This window comes from Chionomys nivalis, chromosome 6 (assembly GCF_950005125.1).
Source record: "Chionomys nivalis chromosome 6, mChiNiv1.1, whole genome shotgun sequence".
NCBI classification, from domain to species: domain Eukaryota; kingdom Metazoa; phylum Chordata; class Mammalia; order Rodentia; family Cricetidae; genus Chionomys; species Chionomys nivalis.
The window spans coordinates 30308633-30325556 of NC_080091.1; the positions used below are offsets into that span (position 1 = coordinate 30308633).

Here is a 16924-nt window from a genome sequence, read left to right on the forward strand (position 1 = left end):
ATAAATTACCTAACTTGGTAGTGGGCATGGAGGAGGCAGATCAATGTCAGTCTATGGATATGCAGAGTTCTCCAGAGGAATGGAACCGATAGATTGCATACAAATATATCCTATACACACATATATACATATATGTGCTATAAAAATAGGATGAATTAGGTCATTCTGCAGCAGCTACCACCATGTAGAAAGAGACACAAGGAACTCAGTCACTGCTCAGGAACCCAGGATGCAGATGCTTCAGGAGTTCCAGTTCAGTGCTGAAAGCGTGGAGATACCTGGAAAGTTTCTGGTATGGAGTCCATAGGGGAAGGGAGAGGAAACTGTAGTGTGAAGTCAGCAGAGAACAGCCCCAGCAATAAATGACTAGCTAACTAGTGACGAGCTAGGAGACAGCAGGAGGCCAAGGAGGTAACAGTGTTTTTCCTCTCTCTATGAGACCTACACAATGGAAGGTACCAACCACTTTCTACACATGGCTCTTTGCATCCTCAGTTAATGCTCCCTAGAAATGGTCTCACAGGCATGCCAACCAAGAGCTTGGTCTTCCTGGGTGATTCCAAATCTGCTTAAATTGACAACCAAGGCCATCAGAGTAGGGATTATGTGTTCAACTTTCCGTGAAGGATATTTCTCAAAGGAGGCCTTGAGAAGGGTTAGTGAATACAAAGAGGAAATACACTCCAGCTGAGGGGGTAAGCATAGTAGGGGTGCCATGTGCTAGGCTCTGCCCTCTACTCCTGGGTGGTTGCTTGTGTTTCCCTCTCCTTCCTTTCTTTCTTCCCTTTTCTTTCTTTCTTTCTTTCTTTCTTTCTTTCTTTCTTTCTTTCTTTCTTTCTTTCTTTCTTTTTTTTCTTTTTGTTTGTTTTTTCAAGACAGGGTTTCTCTGTGTAACAGTCCTGGCTGTCTTGGAACTTGCTCTGTAGACCAGGCTGATCTTGAACTCACTCACAGAGATCTACCCCTCCTCCCAAATGATGGGCTAAAAGATTTACGCCACCCCCCCACCACCACCACCACCACACACACACATATACACACACCACTTTCTGACAGCTCTCTGGGCAAGTATCTCTGCTATCAGTTTTACAGTCTCCTGATGGGAGGGGCCTTTTGGAGACCCAGCTATTACTATTGATATGCTATACATAAGAGGTTTGCTAGACTCTAGATAGGCGTTTCTTGCTCTGCATGAGGTGGGGGTGTGTCCAAGTGTGATCTCACCATTTGCTTCTGACCATTAGGCAACCTGGAGGGCATATGGCTGCACATTGATGCTGCTTATGCGGGCAGTGCCTTTATCTGTCCTGAGTTCAGGTATCTTTTGAATGGCGTGGAGGTGAGTATGCCTTAAGCTGTTTAACAAGGTCTTTTATTTTGACTTTTTGCACTGGGAATCAAGCCCAGGGGCCTCCTGTGTACCTGGCAAGAATTCAGCCACTGAGCAGCACTGCTACTCAAGATAAAAAAAAAAAAAAAAAAAACCCTCAATGTGTTATCAGTGAATTTTGCTTTTGTAAGAATTGGAACCCCAACTCTTACTGCTTTGGTTTCTTTTAGCAAACTACTTTCTAGCCAACTGCAATGGTTATTAGAAATTACATCTCTCCAGGGAGCAGGAGAAGTGAATCAGTGATTCCAAGTACGTACTGTTCTCGCGGAGGACCTGAGTTTGATTTCCAGCATCTACTCCCACTCCCATAACTGCAGTGCTAGGAGATTTGATGTCTCTAGCCTGTGCACACCTGCGGTCACATGTATCTATCCCATGCCTCCCCCTCACACACATAATTTTTAAAAGTGAAAACTAACTTAATAAAAAGAAATTACACTTCCTCAGGAAAGGGGCTAGGGACATTCTAGTCACGCAGTCTGTCTTTTGAAGCTTTCCCGAGACTGACAGCGATTTCCCAGTTGCTATAAGTTCTGGTCAGAGCTGTGCACCATAGGTTAGACTTATACTTATAAAGCTATGGAAAAAATATTTCTGAGCAAAATAAAATTTCTACGCATCCCACCCAAACAATAATTCAAAACGTCAACCTGCAATTCCCACCAATATGGCTCAATGTGTTGTTCACATTCTTCTCGTATACCTGAGCGAGACGGTCTCCTTAGTCAATATCCCATAGAAAGTCACCAATGCACTTAAGTGTCCCACGGAGTCTTCTGAAAAATCACAAAATGTGTCCTTTCATAGCAAATGAAACTTTTCCTTGAGAAGTGCAATCAAAACAGTTAGCTAGGACTCTTCTCTCCACAGAACTACAGATCATAAATCAGTGCAGACTTACCACAGGTATCACCCATAGTGTTCCAGACTCATGCAGAACTCTTGTTTGGCAGTCCACAGGATAGGAAACTTTTCTACCTGGCAACTAGCAGATGAATGCACTAAAGAGCCCCAAGAGGCCTTTTGTAGAAGTGTGTCCAAGGCATACTAAAATAGAAGAGCCAGTGCTTTAGCCAGGAAAGAATTGCTTTCTTCGTGGAAGAAGTGGTTTCTTGAGACCTCACTTTCTAAGGGAAGCAGAATCAGCACACAGGCTTTAGCTTTAGGCTCCTGGATTGGAGTCACCATGTGACCTTGGGCAGTTCAGGTACCCTCTCCTCACGCGTAAAATGGATTTCCTCCTAGGTTTATCCTAAGGAGAGGCTGTGCTAATTGCACTTAAAGGGTTTAAGACGAGTTTGCTGCTTAGACAAGTGAGCACGCATTAGATGTTTTCGCTACTTTCCACCAGGGCTTGAAGAAACTACCTCTAAACCTCTTTCTGCTTGCACATCAGGCTTGCCCATCAATTTTCTAATTACTACTTTGGATTCTCATAAGACTGTAATAACAGAAAAGCGAGCATCAAAGGTACGGAATACAAATTGTCCCATCTTTGGAGAGAATAATCTCTCGCCTTCTTGCTAATGAACAAAATCGCGTTGTGGTTTCTGTCTGTGCGGCATTCACTCATTCGCACAGGCAGTCAGTAATTCCTTATTGAGTGTTTCTCACATGCTAAACTTAGATCCATCCTAGGAAGCAGAAAGAGGTTGAAACCACCAAGGACTGAGGGGTGCGTTAACATGTGGGAAGTTCTGATACTATGATTCTGATGCCAAACCCCTTTCATGTCCCACAGCTCGTTTTGTGGGTGTTTGGGTCTCAGAAATGAACACTAATCTTGATGATATGTGGACATTTCAAAGCCAAACTCCAACGTCCAAAATCCGAAACTTTCCGAGCACTCATGCCAAAGAGGCAAATTCCATATCGTGAAGCTTCATTTCATACATCGACATTTTAAAAACACTGAGTAAAACTACCTCCAAGCTGAACCAACAGACACTTATATTTCATGTTTAGTTTCGGGGCCAGTGGCTAATCAGCTTCACTCTGTACGTGCAAATACTTTTAAATATAAAGAAGCATTTCAGATAAGGGACACTCAGCCCATTTGTCCTTCAACCTAGTGGAGGGAAGAAGGGCGGTGCGTCTCCTTTCCCAGAGTCAGGCGGAGGCCGAAGGCTGCTGAGTCCAGGTTTAGGGTTTCCTGATCGACCAGGGCTCTTCTTTGGCCTGAACCGACAACTCCAAAGCTTCGCCTTTCACAGAGGGGTGCGGGACAGACAGACCACCACAGCGATGGGCACCGCAGCCAGATCCTATCAACAGTAGACAGCTTTTGCGGCACTCACAGGGACAAGGAGCCGCTGCAATTTTTCCTCCATTAGTGGTACCGCTCTCTCCTTGCCTGGCTGAGGGCTTGGCTGCTCCGTGGTCAGATAAGCGGCTGCAATATCCTGCTGTGGCCCGACCCTTGCAGATAAGGGCCGTCCTCTCTGTCAGCGGGAGGAAAATATCACTGTACCGTAATGAAAGAAGTTTAAACAGATCAGCCCCAGCGGAGGAACTAATAAAATCCCCAGCAAACAATGCTCCTCTTTAACCTTTTGTTTCCTTTTATCAACAAATGAAACTTGCTGTAATTTCCTGTCTCCTTCTCAAAATTACTTTTTCTGAAACCTGGGAGGAAATGAATCGGCACCTCCAGCTTGGGTCCATATGGAAGCTTGCTTGGCTGGCCCCAAGTCTATCACTGACACCAATCAGGCCCCTTAGGGCTTTGCTGCCTCCTCCGTGAGGGTCCCTGGAATTAAATAAAGAGGAGCCACCGCAAAGCCTTGGGAAGTTTGAAAAATGTCTCTTTAGGAAATTGGGCGAGACTGAGCCTCGCTTCTATCTAAATTGAGCTCGGAGGCCAAATCCCTGACATTCAGAAGGACTCATTGCCTCTCATCAGTCACATGGGAACCCGGGGCCTGCGTTTGGGAAAAGGCAGAAAGCAGCCTTTGTGAGGCTCTGGGGTTTGTGTGTGCAGAGCTGAAACCCAGGAGCCGTCAGTTGCTGTCGGTAGCTGAAACCTACTTTCTCCCTGAAAACATGGTCTCTGAGGCTGCGGCTGTTAGCTGTGATCCTCCAGTCAAGAAACCGGGGACTGTCAGGAATTCAGGGAACTTAGACATCATCTTTCAAATCGAGGCAGAAAACCCTTAAGTACGTGGAAAGTAGGATCTTGTTGTCTGGCTGGCAAAGGAGCCTTCAGTTAAATAAAAAAGGGAATCTCTAATCACTGTCGATTTAGTTGTAAATTTTTTCTCTTTCTTGGGCTCACGATGATACATATATTCTGTGGACTTTGCTAGTTTGGGTGGTTGAAGAAAAGGTGTGCATAAAGTATTTGCAGGCCCAATCTGTCTTTTCTGAACATAGTACTTATAAATTAAATATTCTGTATTTCCAGGGCTTTGAACGCTCGCACTGGGGAATCATGTGTGATATTAGTGTATGTAATGAACTCTTAGAAGGCACAGGGTCTTGCTTTATCCCTAAAGAGTGGTGACTGTTTTCTTTCTTTCTTTTTTTTTTTTTTTTTTTTTGTTCTTATTCCTCTGCAGTTTGCAGATTCCTTTAACTTTAATCCCCACAAGTGGCTTTTGGTGAATTTTGACTGCTCTGCCATGTGGTAAGTTTCTTTGTTGTTCAGATACTCATTGCCCGCGGTGACCCTTGCTCTGCAGAGATGGGGGGACCTACCTGCCAGAACACATCCAGGGCCCTGGTGAGAGCAGAGAAAACACATCTAATCACTTAGTTCATCAGTCACTTCCATTTCAAGAACCACTGTTGGAATTCTTGCTCAACCTCACTCCGGCTGTAAACTTTTATCTAGAATGTATTGTTGCAACAGATTAGCTTGAGGGAAGAGTGGAGACAGCCGACCTGCCGTTTGACTTATCGCTCCTGAGCGGACAACAAATCTAAGGGAACTTCAGCACTTATATTTAATTATTTTGCTTCTGTGTATCTATTCTTAGCTTTATCATCAGTCTTTCTGACTAGCTCTGAGTTTAAACAACCTAAATGCTTAAAAGTACTTGCTGAGAACAAATAAAAGAGCCATGTCTTTAAAACTCTCTGGAAATTCTTAATAACAGTGCAGGAATCACTTTGGCTATATTTAAGTAAGAGAAACAAGTTTAAAAATCAAATAATATTATAGCACATAATGATGTTTTAAGAAATAATGTCTGGAGGTGATGTAGGGACATTAGAAACTTGTTTCTTAAAAAAGAAAATCAGAGTGAGAAATTGATTAATTACTCCATAGAAGCAGAGGGGAAACTTTTGTTTGACTTTCATATAACAGGTAAGGTTAACATTTTCAATATGCTTGCTTTGCAAAATTACTCAGTGTATAATGTAATTAAACGGATGATACTTTACCTTAAAATGAGAAGGAACCCACCTCTCACTCAATTTAAGTAATGTCAAGTCCCCCCAGTTTACCAGCTAATCGGTTTATTGTTTTATTATCTTATCTACAATCCTTTAACAGCTATAAAAAGCAAATTCATTTTTGTCAGAGTCTTTTCACCCAAGATTTTAATAACCTTCTACAAATTTTATTTATTAATTTTAGTGTATGGTGTGTGTGTGTGTGTGTGTGTGTGTGTTTATACAGGCATGCACATGCCTTAGAATGTGTGTAGAAGTCAGAGGGCAACATTCAGGAGTTGACTATTTCCTGTCATCCTGTGGAATCTGAGGACTGAACCCAGGTTGCCAGGCCTGTAGGGGAGACCCTCTACCCACTCAGCCATCCTGCCTTCTGTCGTTAGAACAAAATACTGAAGCGAATGAACTTAGAAAGAAGACAAAGGTTTGGGTTTACAGTTTCAGAGATTTCAGTCTATGGTCAATAGGTTCCATTCCTTGTGGCTTGTGGTGAGACAGCATATCATGGAGGAAACACATGGTGTAGAAACTGTTTGTGCCCCAGCCAGCCAAGACACCAAAGAGATAGGAAGGGCCTGGGCTCCTATGATTTCCTTAAAGAGCACAGCTTGCCATTGGAAGATTTCCAACTAGGCCTCCTCTCTGGAAGGCTCTACCAACTCCAAATACTGCCACAGGCTGAGGACCAGTCTCTCTGGGCCTTTGGAGGTACTCGTATCACAGGCGTGTTAGTAGAGTTACGTTGCTCTAACGAAATACTACAGGCTCGGTAGATTACTAACAAATTTATTTCTGGCAGTTGTGGAGAAGGTTGGAAACCTAAGGTTAAGGCCACAGTAGACTCGGTATATCAGAGTTATTTAGGGCTCGTTTCTTCACAGACAATTCCTTTTTAGTGGAAGGGGTGAGGAGGTTGTCTAGGATCTTTTATAAGAGGTATTTGGTAATTCCATTAAGGTCACCATCGTGACCTAGTGACCATGAAGTCTCCAACAACTTCTAATCACTTCAGTCAACATTCAGATTGCAGCTAGAAGAAAATTCATTGTTATAATATAGTTGTACTTGAATCTGAACATTATGAAGTTAGAGCAAGAACAAAATTGTTCTATACTCTAGTGCTCTTGGCCACAGAGTGCCAGGAAATAAAATAATAACTGGTGTAAGCTAAAAAACTAGATAACATAGAGGGGGACAGAACATAAAATGTAGGTAATGGTGGCTTCAGTGCCTGTGGTTAGAATGCTATCAGGGGAATTCTTGGGGAAAGATGAGGAGAGATATTTCAGTGAGGAGGGCCTGGGAGCTGACATGAGGAAGAAAAAGTGCCCAGGACACCGTGAATTAGCTCTTTCATTCCCTGGTCAGTTATTTATGATAGGGAGGTCAGGAGAAAGCCCTTTGGGGAAGTGACATTTGACCAGACCTCTGAATAGGGAAAGGACAGGCAGGAGTCAAAAAGTTTGTGCAAAGGCCCTGAGGTAGAACAAACCCACCGCCTAGCTCAGATTTGGTTGAAAGAGTTGCAGATCATCTTGTTGGAAGATGGTTTTGAATTTGTTTCAAATAAGCTACTACATTTAAAAATGGGTGGTTTTCTAAACATGTGTTTCTTTTCAAAATGTCGTTCTCATCGTTAGGAGGGGTTACTGCTGAGTATCTCTGGGCAGGGCACACGCTTTCAGATTAAACACAGCCCTACGAGTCAGCTACCCAGGCAAGTACAAGGCTCCCAGAAAAGCAAACCTTGTCTTGAAGAAAGGCATTGTCAAGTTAGGTGACAATAACAGACTTCTGCCAAGAAGCAGCACACACCAACGTTCTCAGGCTGTATGGACAGAATTCCTCTACTCTTCTCTGGTCCTTGCTCCAAGTGATGAAGGACTTGCCACAAACAACCCCATGTCAGACATCCACTGCAATAAGGGTGCTTTGCTTAAGAGTTTTACCTTCTGAGCAATGCCTGCTCTTTCTCCAGCACTTCACAGTTTATCTCACCCTCTCAATAGCTCTGCGGGTTAGGAATTGCCTCCCTGTTTTATGGGCGAGGAAGCTAGGGCTTAAGGCTTAATCCAGAAATACGTGGTGGCATGCACCTACCGTCTCAGCTCCTCAGGAAGTTGAGATAAGAGCTTTACTTCAGTCAGGCCTGGAGTTTGAAACCAGCTTGTGCAGCAAAACAGATTCCTTCAGAGCGACAGAGAGATAGGTAGAGAGAGCTAGGGGCGCTGGGGGGAATGTTTTTCTCTTATGAAAGGGTACATAGCGATCTGTATCAGGGCTGGGGGACTGGTGTCTTAAAACGCAGGCCCCAGTAAAGAGTAAGACAGAATTCTGTGCTTCGAGGCATGCCGCCGCCGAGGAGCAGATACAGGAAACAGCGCGTTATCTAACAGACCCATGCAGAGATGTGCACAGGGAACCGAGCGGGGTCATTCATCATGGGCCCAGAAGAAGCTGAAGAAAGGGGCTGTGTTTGGGTGAAGGGGAGGGCCAGACTCAGGCAGCCATTCTGTTTCAACTTTCGTTCAAACAGTTATTGACTGTGTTTTCTCTCTGAACACTACAAAAGACCCTGAATTTTAGCCCAGCAAGTACAGCCTGAAGGCAAAAGGTCACTAGCTAGACATAACATCCCCATCCTGTCTTTCTCTGCCCAGCTGCCTTCACGGAGGGGTTCTGTGGAGCATGCTGGGGAGGGGGAGGGTCCCTTCTGAGTGTTTGCAGAGGGCTTTAGGGGAAGATGGCGCCTCGTAAGGTGGTGACAGGGAGTCACTCAGAGGATGAAATCTGAGAACTTTTTCAATGGTCTTTTGCACTGTCCTGAACATCTATCTGCTAAACAGAAAGAAATCTTTTGCTAGCCCTGATATCATTGCAGTAATGTGATCTGCCCTGTCAAAACAGAGCGCAGGCCGTCAGGAAACCTGTAAGCGAACACCAGGGTTCTGAGGTGCCTGACCCTCAGACCCTGCAAAATCTGACACGGATCAGCAGTCCCAGGTTAATAATTTTTTACAGATACGGTTTAAGATTTGACTAAAACAAGGAACAAATACAGTTTGGTTTGAGGTGGGATTTCTGTGTTTGTTTGTCTTGCCCTCCGTGTGTAATCTTTAAAACAGCAGCGTCTCTCTTTCCTCCAACGAGACTTCTCCAACGGCTTGCCCATGACGTAACGTAAATACTTCGGTTGACTTCTTCAAATATCGAAATAGACAAGATAATGGAAGTTTTCTGAATCTGGCCATCACTAGAGGCACAGTAAATACGTTTCTTAATGAATTCATTATTTTGTGCCTAAGCTTTTTACTGTTCATTTGGTGCTCTGGCTCCTTCACATGGAAGGAAGTCTGAGATGATCTGCTCAGACCTTAACATCCCTTCCATATTAGAGCCGCAGAGACGACCAGCAAAGTCAGATACTGGTTGCTGTTCTGTCTGCTTAGATAAACGATCTTGGGAAAGATGAATAGAAATTAAAGAAGGGCTGGGATGCAGTAACTGCCACCCCACCCCACTTCCCTCCAGCCCAACCCCAACTCCCCGTTAGCACATGGAGGCCCTGGATTCCTTCCCCAGCACCACAAATGAAGAAGTCATGTCAAGAACATCCACAGCTACACATACAATCCTACAAAAAACTTTTTTTCCCTCCAAAACTGACTTAAGAATAAATAGAAAACTCGTACACTGTGTCTGTAAAGCAATCGAATTTGGCCCTTCTGCGGTCTATCAGGGGAGTTGTCATTCCAAGCACAAATGCAGTTAGTTCATAGGGAACAGTAAATGTCTCTTATGTCATCGAGTTAGTTTCGGCTCGATTCCAAATTTAGGTGAGAAGCCCAGAAAGAAAAACAAAGGATAACCCCACAAACTTAAAAGTTTGAATTCTAAGTCAGATGTTAGTAAGACACAGTGGTGCGGAACAAAATAGCATAATGGGCCAGACCGCATGTACCCCACATATGTGTGTGTTAGAACATTAGGAGGTTTGAAAACGTCGTTTGTCATGCTAAAGAAAAATGAGAAACAGAGTTATCCCATCAGGTTCAGGAAAGGCATTAGGTAAAATTCAATACCCCTGCAGGACAAAACCAAAGGCACATACATGACACTATGCCTGGCCCTAAGTTTGTATTTTTTTTAAAGATTTATTTATTCATTTGCTTGTTTATTATTTATTAATTCATTGTGTGTGTGTGCGCGCGCATGTGTACCACTTACATGCAGTGTCCAAGACAAGACCTCTTTAGTAGAAAGTAATCAGTTCCATCCATTATGGAACTGCAAATGAAGGCCAATCATAGTGATGAGCTAGTGGTGTAGCCGGCTGTCTGTATTAGAGCACTTGCTTAGAATGAACGAGGCTCTGGACTTGATCACCAATAGCAGAAAAAAAAGGGGGGGGGGGCTGAATTGCACACATAGAAAGCCACAGTGAAACACCACCGATTGCTGGAAATCAAAGGCCCCATACAAAATGTGAGACCATGGAAGCCAGTACAGTGGAAAGCCCAGTGTGGTGCTGTCTGTCCAGCAAGGTGTGCCCCCTGAGTTGTTAGGGCCAGAGCCTGGACTCCAGCAGCTCTAACAAGCTAGGCTTGCCCACCTACCCTCAATATGCCAATTAAGAGGCATAGTAATGTTAAACAGAAAAAAAGGATTTCTTCAGTGTGCCACACTGCGAAGAGAAACAAAAAGAGGCCCAGCGACACTTCCACCCTCCTTTTCTGGGTACTGACATGGAAATCAGGTTTAACTAAAGAGCAAGGGATCTGCATAACTAAGCAGCCCTGGTCAATGTGTGGTCCAGCCCATCATGGCCCTGGCTCCACTGTCCCCCTACAAAAGTGACCTGACAAGTCCTCAGAACTCAGTGAAACCTGTTTCTGGGGGACAAGTTACCCTCTGGCTGGCCCTGGCTTCTATCCTTTTCCTTTTCCCAGCACGAAATTCCTGGGGAAATTCCAATCGGTGTTCTTAACAGTCTGATAGCCAAAGGGAAGGGTGCAAATGTCTCTAGAATATTTTTATTCCTGCTGTGATTTAGAGGCCCCGTCTTTTGTTCTCTCAAATCAGGGTGAAAAAGAGAACTGACTTAACAGGCGCCTTCAAAATGGACCCTGTTTATCTGAAGCACAGCCATCAGGACTCAGGTGAGAGGCCTGTTCACCTCTGCTGCCTGGTCAGGGTTTTGTGTTCTTGCGTGCTGCCCTGGCAATGCGCCTTCCTCGGAGCTTGAGGGGTTCCATGCTGCCCCGGTTTACCCTCACAGCTCCCCCTACACTGTGCTGAGGGCAGCGGCTGCATTTCTCTAGCTGAGGCTCCTTTTCACCCTGGAAGCATCGAGTTACACAGGGTGGGGGCAGGGACAGGAGGAGAGCGGCCACCGGCCCGGCCGCAGTACAGGCACAGGCAAGTCTTCCAAGAAAGAAAATACAATAGTGACGGAGCTGCTGCCATTCCTAAACAGGAGTTCCACAGCATCAATCAATACCACGAAGACGGTCACAAGAGGCAAGGAAGAGGGCTGGGTAGAGAAGTGGAATGGAGAGAAAATACGGCGAAAACTTAGGTCGGGCCTGTGCACCAATGCACTCTCCGGCATTCGGTTCTGTGTTCTGTGCCTGGCGCTGATGGCGCCACGACTAAGGAGGCTCGGTGTCCGCACCAGCGCGCCATGAGCAGTAGTGGGAGCGTCCACACAGACTTCTCTCAGAAGCCGTAGCAGGAGGCCCACAGTTACAGGGGTGGCCTCTAATTTAGCCACGTCCTTTCCAGAGACCATGACAGAAAGCAGGCACAATGAGGTGTTTGAGCCACGATGACTGTATAAGTGAGCCTCCTGTTCCGACTGTGGGATGCCTGAGGCACTTAACTCATATTTCTAGAAGCTCAAGTCCGAGACAGCCCCGTAGAGTTGGGCCTTTGGTGAGAGAAGCACACCCTGGCAGGAACAAGTAGTTGTTCTGTGGTATTTCGATTGTATTCTGATGCTCTCAAAACTGCCAATAAAATTTGCTTTGAATCAGAGGGCGGCGCTAAAAACTAGTGAACTGAAATTAAGCAGAGAGATTTTGGGAGACTGAGGACAGAAAGAGAGACACTGGAAGTAGAAGGGTGGGACTTAGAGAGAGTCCCCAGGCCTTTTGGAGGGAGGGGAGAGGGAGGGAGGGAGGAAGGGAAGGAGGAAGGGAGAGAGAGAGAGAGAGAGAGAGAGATCATTGATCACTATTCCACTGCTTCTCTCATTTTTCAGCTTCTTACCCCATATCTGACTCCCGAGTTTTTATCGTTAAAGAATAATTAGATAAATGCATCCCATAGTAAAATAAGTGCTCACACTGTGGCATATTCATACGTCAGAGGTGGGAAGAAGAGGGGAGAGGAGGGGAAGAGAAAAACGGGTGGGTGATCGCAATTCGTTTTGAAAGTACATCCCCAGTGATCCAAGTGCAGCCCAGTAGGCCCTGCCTCTTGAGGCTCTGAAGCATCCCCAAATAGCACCACTGCAGGCCATGATCTGCTGAAATTATAGCAGGGGCCATAGTACTGACAAGAGCATTCTCTCTCTGAGACAAAGAGAGAGAGGGGAAGTTCCCCCAGAGTCTCCTCATCAAACCCTGGTAAACAACGCAGCCGAATTCTTATAAAACATAAAGTACTGCATTCTATGCGACTATTATTCTTCCTTGTAGGCCACAGCCCCCAGTACGAAATCATGAGTCAGGGTAGGCTTGGGTCTGAGGGGTACCAAGAGAGTGGAAGTCCAGATTTCCCTGACAATTAGTTCTGCTCCACCGGGTAGCCAAGGATGGTCTTGCCTCTACACTTCCCCCCAGAGTTGGGGTTACAGAAATGTGCCCCCCCACAACCGGTTTATGATTATGGGACTCAGATCTAGGTTTTCTTGCATGCTAAGTAAAACTTCTACCAACTGAGCCTGTATCTCCAGCCTGAGGTTTTTATATAACAGAAAATGTTGGCTTCTGTTGACGGAAAAGGGAAAATGATTGCTCTCATTAAGTAAGCTTTTCACATATAATCTGTGTTAATAAAGACCCATTTTGCAAAGTAGAAAAGAATCAATGCTAAATTAGATTTTCTAACTCAGCCTTCCAAATGCAAATATTTCTGTGTTAGTTATTTTTCTGTTACCATGAGAACATATCATGAACAAAAGAAACTTAGAAGAGAAACGGGTTAACTGTGGCTCCCAGTTCCAGAGGGAGAGAGTCTATGGTGGTGAGAAAAAAGCCTGACAACAGGCAAGGCTCAACAGGAACAGAAAGCTAGCTGGTCACATTTTATCCGCACGTAAGGAGCAGAGAGAGAGAGGGCAGGAAGTGGGCTCAGGCTATAAATCCACAAAGCCTGCCCTCAGTTTTGTACTTCCTCCAGCAAGGAAGGCTCTGCCTCCCAAAGGTTCCATAACCTCTTCCAAACTCGGGACCAAGTGTTCAACTCTATGAGCCCTTGGGAGGCGTTTGCCATTCAAACCACAATTGTCAATATATTGTATTTCTCACAGTTTTAAGCATTGCCTGATTTGATTGCTTTAATGTTCCATTTAAAAGCTGCCCACACCGAATTAAATTATGAGGGTTTAGAGATGCAGTATGTCCGTGAGGCACATTAAGCAGTCCGCAGTGTGGATACAGCCATAGCCATAGGAGCTTGTTGGTGGAAGGGAAGAGTTGGCCATTGCTTCTGCTGGCACTAAGTGATTGGACAAGGAGCTCAGGCGCGGAGGCCAGTCCTTACTCCTCCCCAGTGAAACAGACTCACGAAGAAGCAGATTTTCACCCATGGAAGCTTTCCACATGGCAGCCACGACCCCCCAGTGAGTGGACGGCACTTGAGAGCTGGCTCATCTGGCAGAACCACCTTTTCAATTTCCTTTGGTTTCACACAACAACTTGATTAAAGTAGCCGAATGTGCTAGCGGGACTCTATCAGATGGCTCAGACATAAACACTCCGAGGAAGAAATGTCATTCCTTCATTGTCACTTATGAGTCATGGAGCTCTTACCAGGTACCTTGGGCCTTTGTGAGTCACTATCGGGTTATTTTTGACACCGCGCTACTGCCGCTGGGTTTGTTTAATAGCTCCATTACTGACAAGAGGCTCCGAAGAAAAGGTCAGAGTGTGGGATGGGAGCTGAGGACCCCGTGTAAAATGCAAGCTCTGTCTCAGAGTTATTCAGAAGATAGACAGACTGTTATGCATGGCCCCCGACACCGCCACTTTTACCTAGGCTATCCTGAGGCCGGATGGAAGTCAGGTAATAGCTTTAGGCACCCTGTGAATAGGATGTGAATCCTCCTGCACAGTGGATGCTGGGTATATCAGAAACGGCCATGTTGCAGTGACTAATTGCCTAAAAAGTAGGGACCCTTACAAACTGTAGCTGGCTTTACCTAGCCTGTGTTCGTGGAGGAGACTGTGCCCAGCTGCACAGCCTTTCAACATTCCTCCCTAGTCTCTGTCCAGGACACTCTAGAAACTGGTTTGTGACTCCCCACCGGCCTTCTTCACACTGTCCTGGGATCTAGGGTTCTAGGCACCAGAGTGCAAAACACCTTTTCATAATCAATTGGGGACACTGAGTCCAGGATGAGGAATTTGACTAAGAGTATATTCACAAAACCAGATGCCAGCCAACACCTGTGAACTACCTCTCCCCACCTGGCTTATTATTTGAAGCATTTTTCTATATCACCAGTGCCATTAATAATGCAGCCTTCCAAATATGCCCTGGGCATCCTGCTCTCAGGGACTTCCCTTGAATCTGTTATCTTGAGCCACAAAGGAAGTGTAGCCTTAGCCAGTCCTTGGGTAGTTTCTTGTCTGCCCCCAGAAGACATCATTTATAACATCTCCCTCTCTAATGGCCGCTCTTTGTCTTTCTCTTTTCTCCAGGACTCATCACTGACTACAGGGTAAGTAGGTGGTTTTGTCCTTTGTAATCCAAACTGAGCAAAGTGACAGGGGGTTTCTATCTACTGGGGTTGCTGCGTTCCCCACCTCCTGAGTGGGAGTCTACAAGAGGCACTTTCTAAGTGTGCTCCAGCAGACATATTAGGTGGCTTGGCAGTAAGCAGCTCTGCCAAGTCCATCAGAGGTCCCAGTTTAGAAGGCATAGCCCCAACTGCCTTCTAAAACAATGGAAGGAGATTTGACATTAGCTCCTGCAAGAGTCTGTCCTCATAGCCCATGGCCCTCTTTTTTGCCTTCTGTGGTGTGCTTGGGGCAGCACCCTAAGGAGTGCTAGAACAGAGTTAGGGAAGAGCGGATTCTTGGACAGGAGATTGTCACCTTGGCAGCCTCTCTTCGACTTGCTTTACTTCTTTCTCCTTTTTTTTTTTTTTTTTTTAAATTATTTGCCACAAATGTTTTCTGGAGTTTGAAAACACCAGGTTGTCCCAGCTTTACTCTGGAAAGGAATTTGGAACCGCAAGTAATGCTGGGAGGCTCCTTCCAAGAATAGAAGCCAAGCAGGCCGGGAACATAAAGGGGGCCTACTGCATCTGTTACCGCTCTCAGAACACGAGGGGCCCACTGCATCTGCCGTTTCTCAGACTCAAGAAATGACCCGGCTCATTTGCTGGGTGGGGAGGCGGGTGTGCTTAGTGAGCACAGGACATTATCAAAGCATCTTGTCTGAAGTGGTGTGTCTAAATTCTTGGGGCAGTATGTCAGCCACTGATAATAAGGTAGCAGGATTGCCTCTCATAGACAGAGAGTACCCTTCCCGCTTCTGGTGACAGCTGCAAGCTGGCAGGTGCAGGTCACCAGGGAATCTTCATTACAGCTCCCCCAGGACAGAGTTTCAGGGAAACTTATCCATGGGAGAAAATCCAGGACATGTGTAGATATGGGTATGGCCAGGAGAACAGTTCATCTTATTTAACTGTGTTGTACACAATCCTCATTTAGGATCCAGCTTACATTTTAGAAAGCATTAGTTAAGGGGTAGTTTAAGAATAATTTTAAAAATAGTTTGAGGGGAAGATCATTCCCAGTCTCTTCATCCTGACATTGCCGTGGGCTTTGGATTTGCATTGCCTTCCTGGGAGTACAATGCCAGACTTTTGAGAAAGAGCTCCCAATCTTCGCTAACCGGAGTTTGGCAAGTCTGTGAGCGATCGTCAGCATAGCCTCCATTATTTTAAGTGAACTTGGCATGGGGTCAGATCTCTGCATTTCCCCAAATGATACTTAAACCGTGCAGAGGCAAAATTTAAAGAAGAATAAAAGACCACAAATTTTGCACATCCTGTGGCCTCATTGTCCCATTTTTATTTTATATGCATGGTAATTGTGTGCCTACTCCATAGTAACTCAGGAAAGCCAGAGCTTTCATCAAGAAATAGTTCAATCCAGTCACTGGTGGTATATGCCTTTAGTCCCAGGACTTGCGGGGCGGAGGCAGGCAGATCTCTGTGAGTTCAAGGCCAGCCTGGTCTGCAGAGCTAGTTCTAGAACAAATGGGGCTGTTACACAGAGAAACCCTGTCTTGAAAAACCAAAAGAGAGAGAGATATAGTTCAAGCCAGGTGGTGGGTGGTGGCACAGGCCTTTAATCCTAGCACTTAGGAAGCAGAAGTAGGCGGATCTCTGTGAGTTTGAGGCCAGCCTGGTCTACAGAGTGAGTTCCAGGACAGTCAGAGCTACACAAAGAAACCCTGTCTCAAATCACTGCCTTCAAAATAAATGAATGAATGAATAAATAAATAAATGGAAAAAGGTCAATAATAAGGAATTAAAATAAGAAGTAAAGTCATGCATGAGGGTGCACACCTTTAATCCCAAGCATTCTGAAGGCAGGACCATGAGGATCTCTATGAGTTTGAGGCCAACTTAGCCTACCAAGTGAGTCCATATCAGCCCGGGCTACATAATGTGACTCTGTCTCAAAGAGCCAACCAAACAAAAGGAATTACACCATAGTCATATATGTCTCGGAAAAACAGCACATATATGTTTGGTGTTGTCCCAAATTCCATCCATCCACAGAGGAGAGATTTTGTAACTCACCCCCTGATTAAGGGAGAAACAACTATATTTAAAAAAAAAAAAATCTTTATTTCTCGAGAAACCCTGACTTGAGGCTAACTCTGACTTGT

The 16924-nt window shown here is 45.2% G+C and overlaps 1 protein-coding gene across 3 annotated transcripts in view; it reads left to right on the top strand.

The window, feature by feature from the left end:
- Positions 1-16924, top strand: part of Ddc (dopa decarboxylase) — an 81846-nt gene that overhangs the window by 56482 nt on the left and 8440 nt on the right. For all 3 annotated transcript variants that reach the window (XM_057772058.1, XM_057772057.1, XM_057772059.1), the window contains exons 8-11: positions 1245-1339; positions 4951-5018; positions 10874-10950; positions 14719-14738. In XM_057772058.1, the coding sequence (XP_057628041.1) occupies positions 1245-1339; positions 4951-5018; positions 10874-10950; positions 14719-14738 (260 nt within the window). The remainder of the gene's footprint in view (positions 1-1244; positions 1340-4950; positions 5019-10873; positions 10951-14718; positions 14739-16924) is intronic.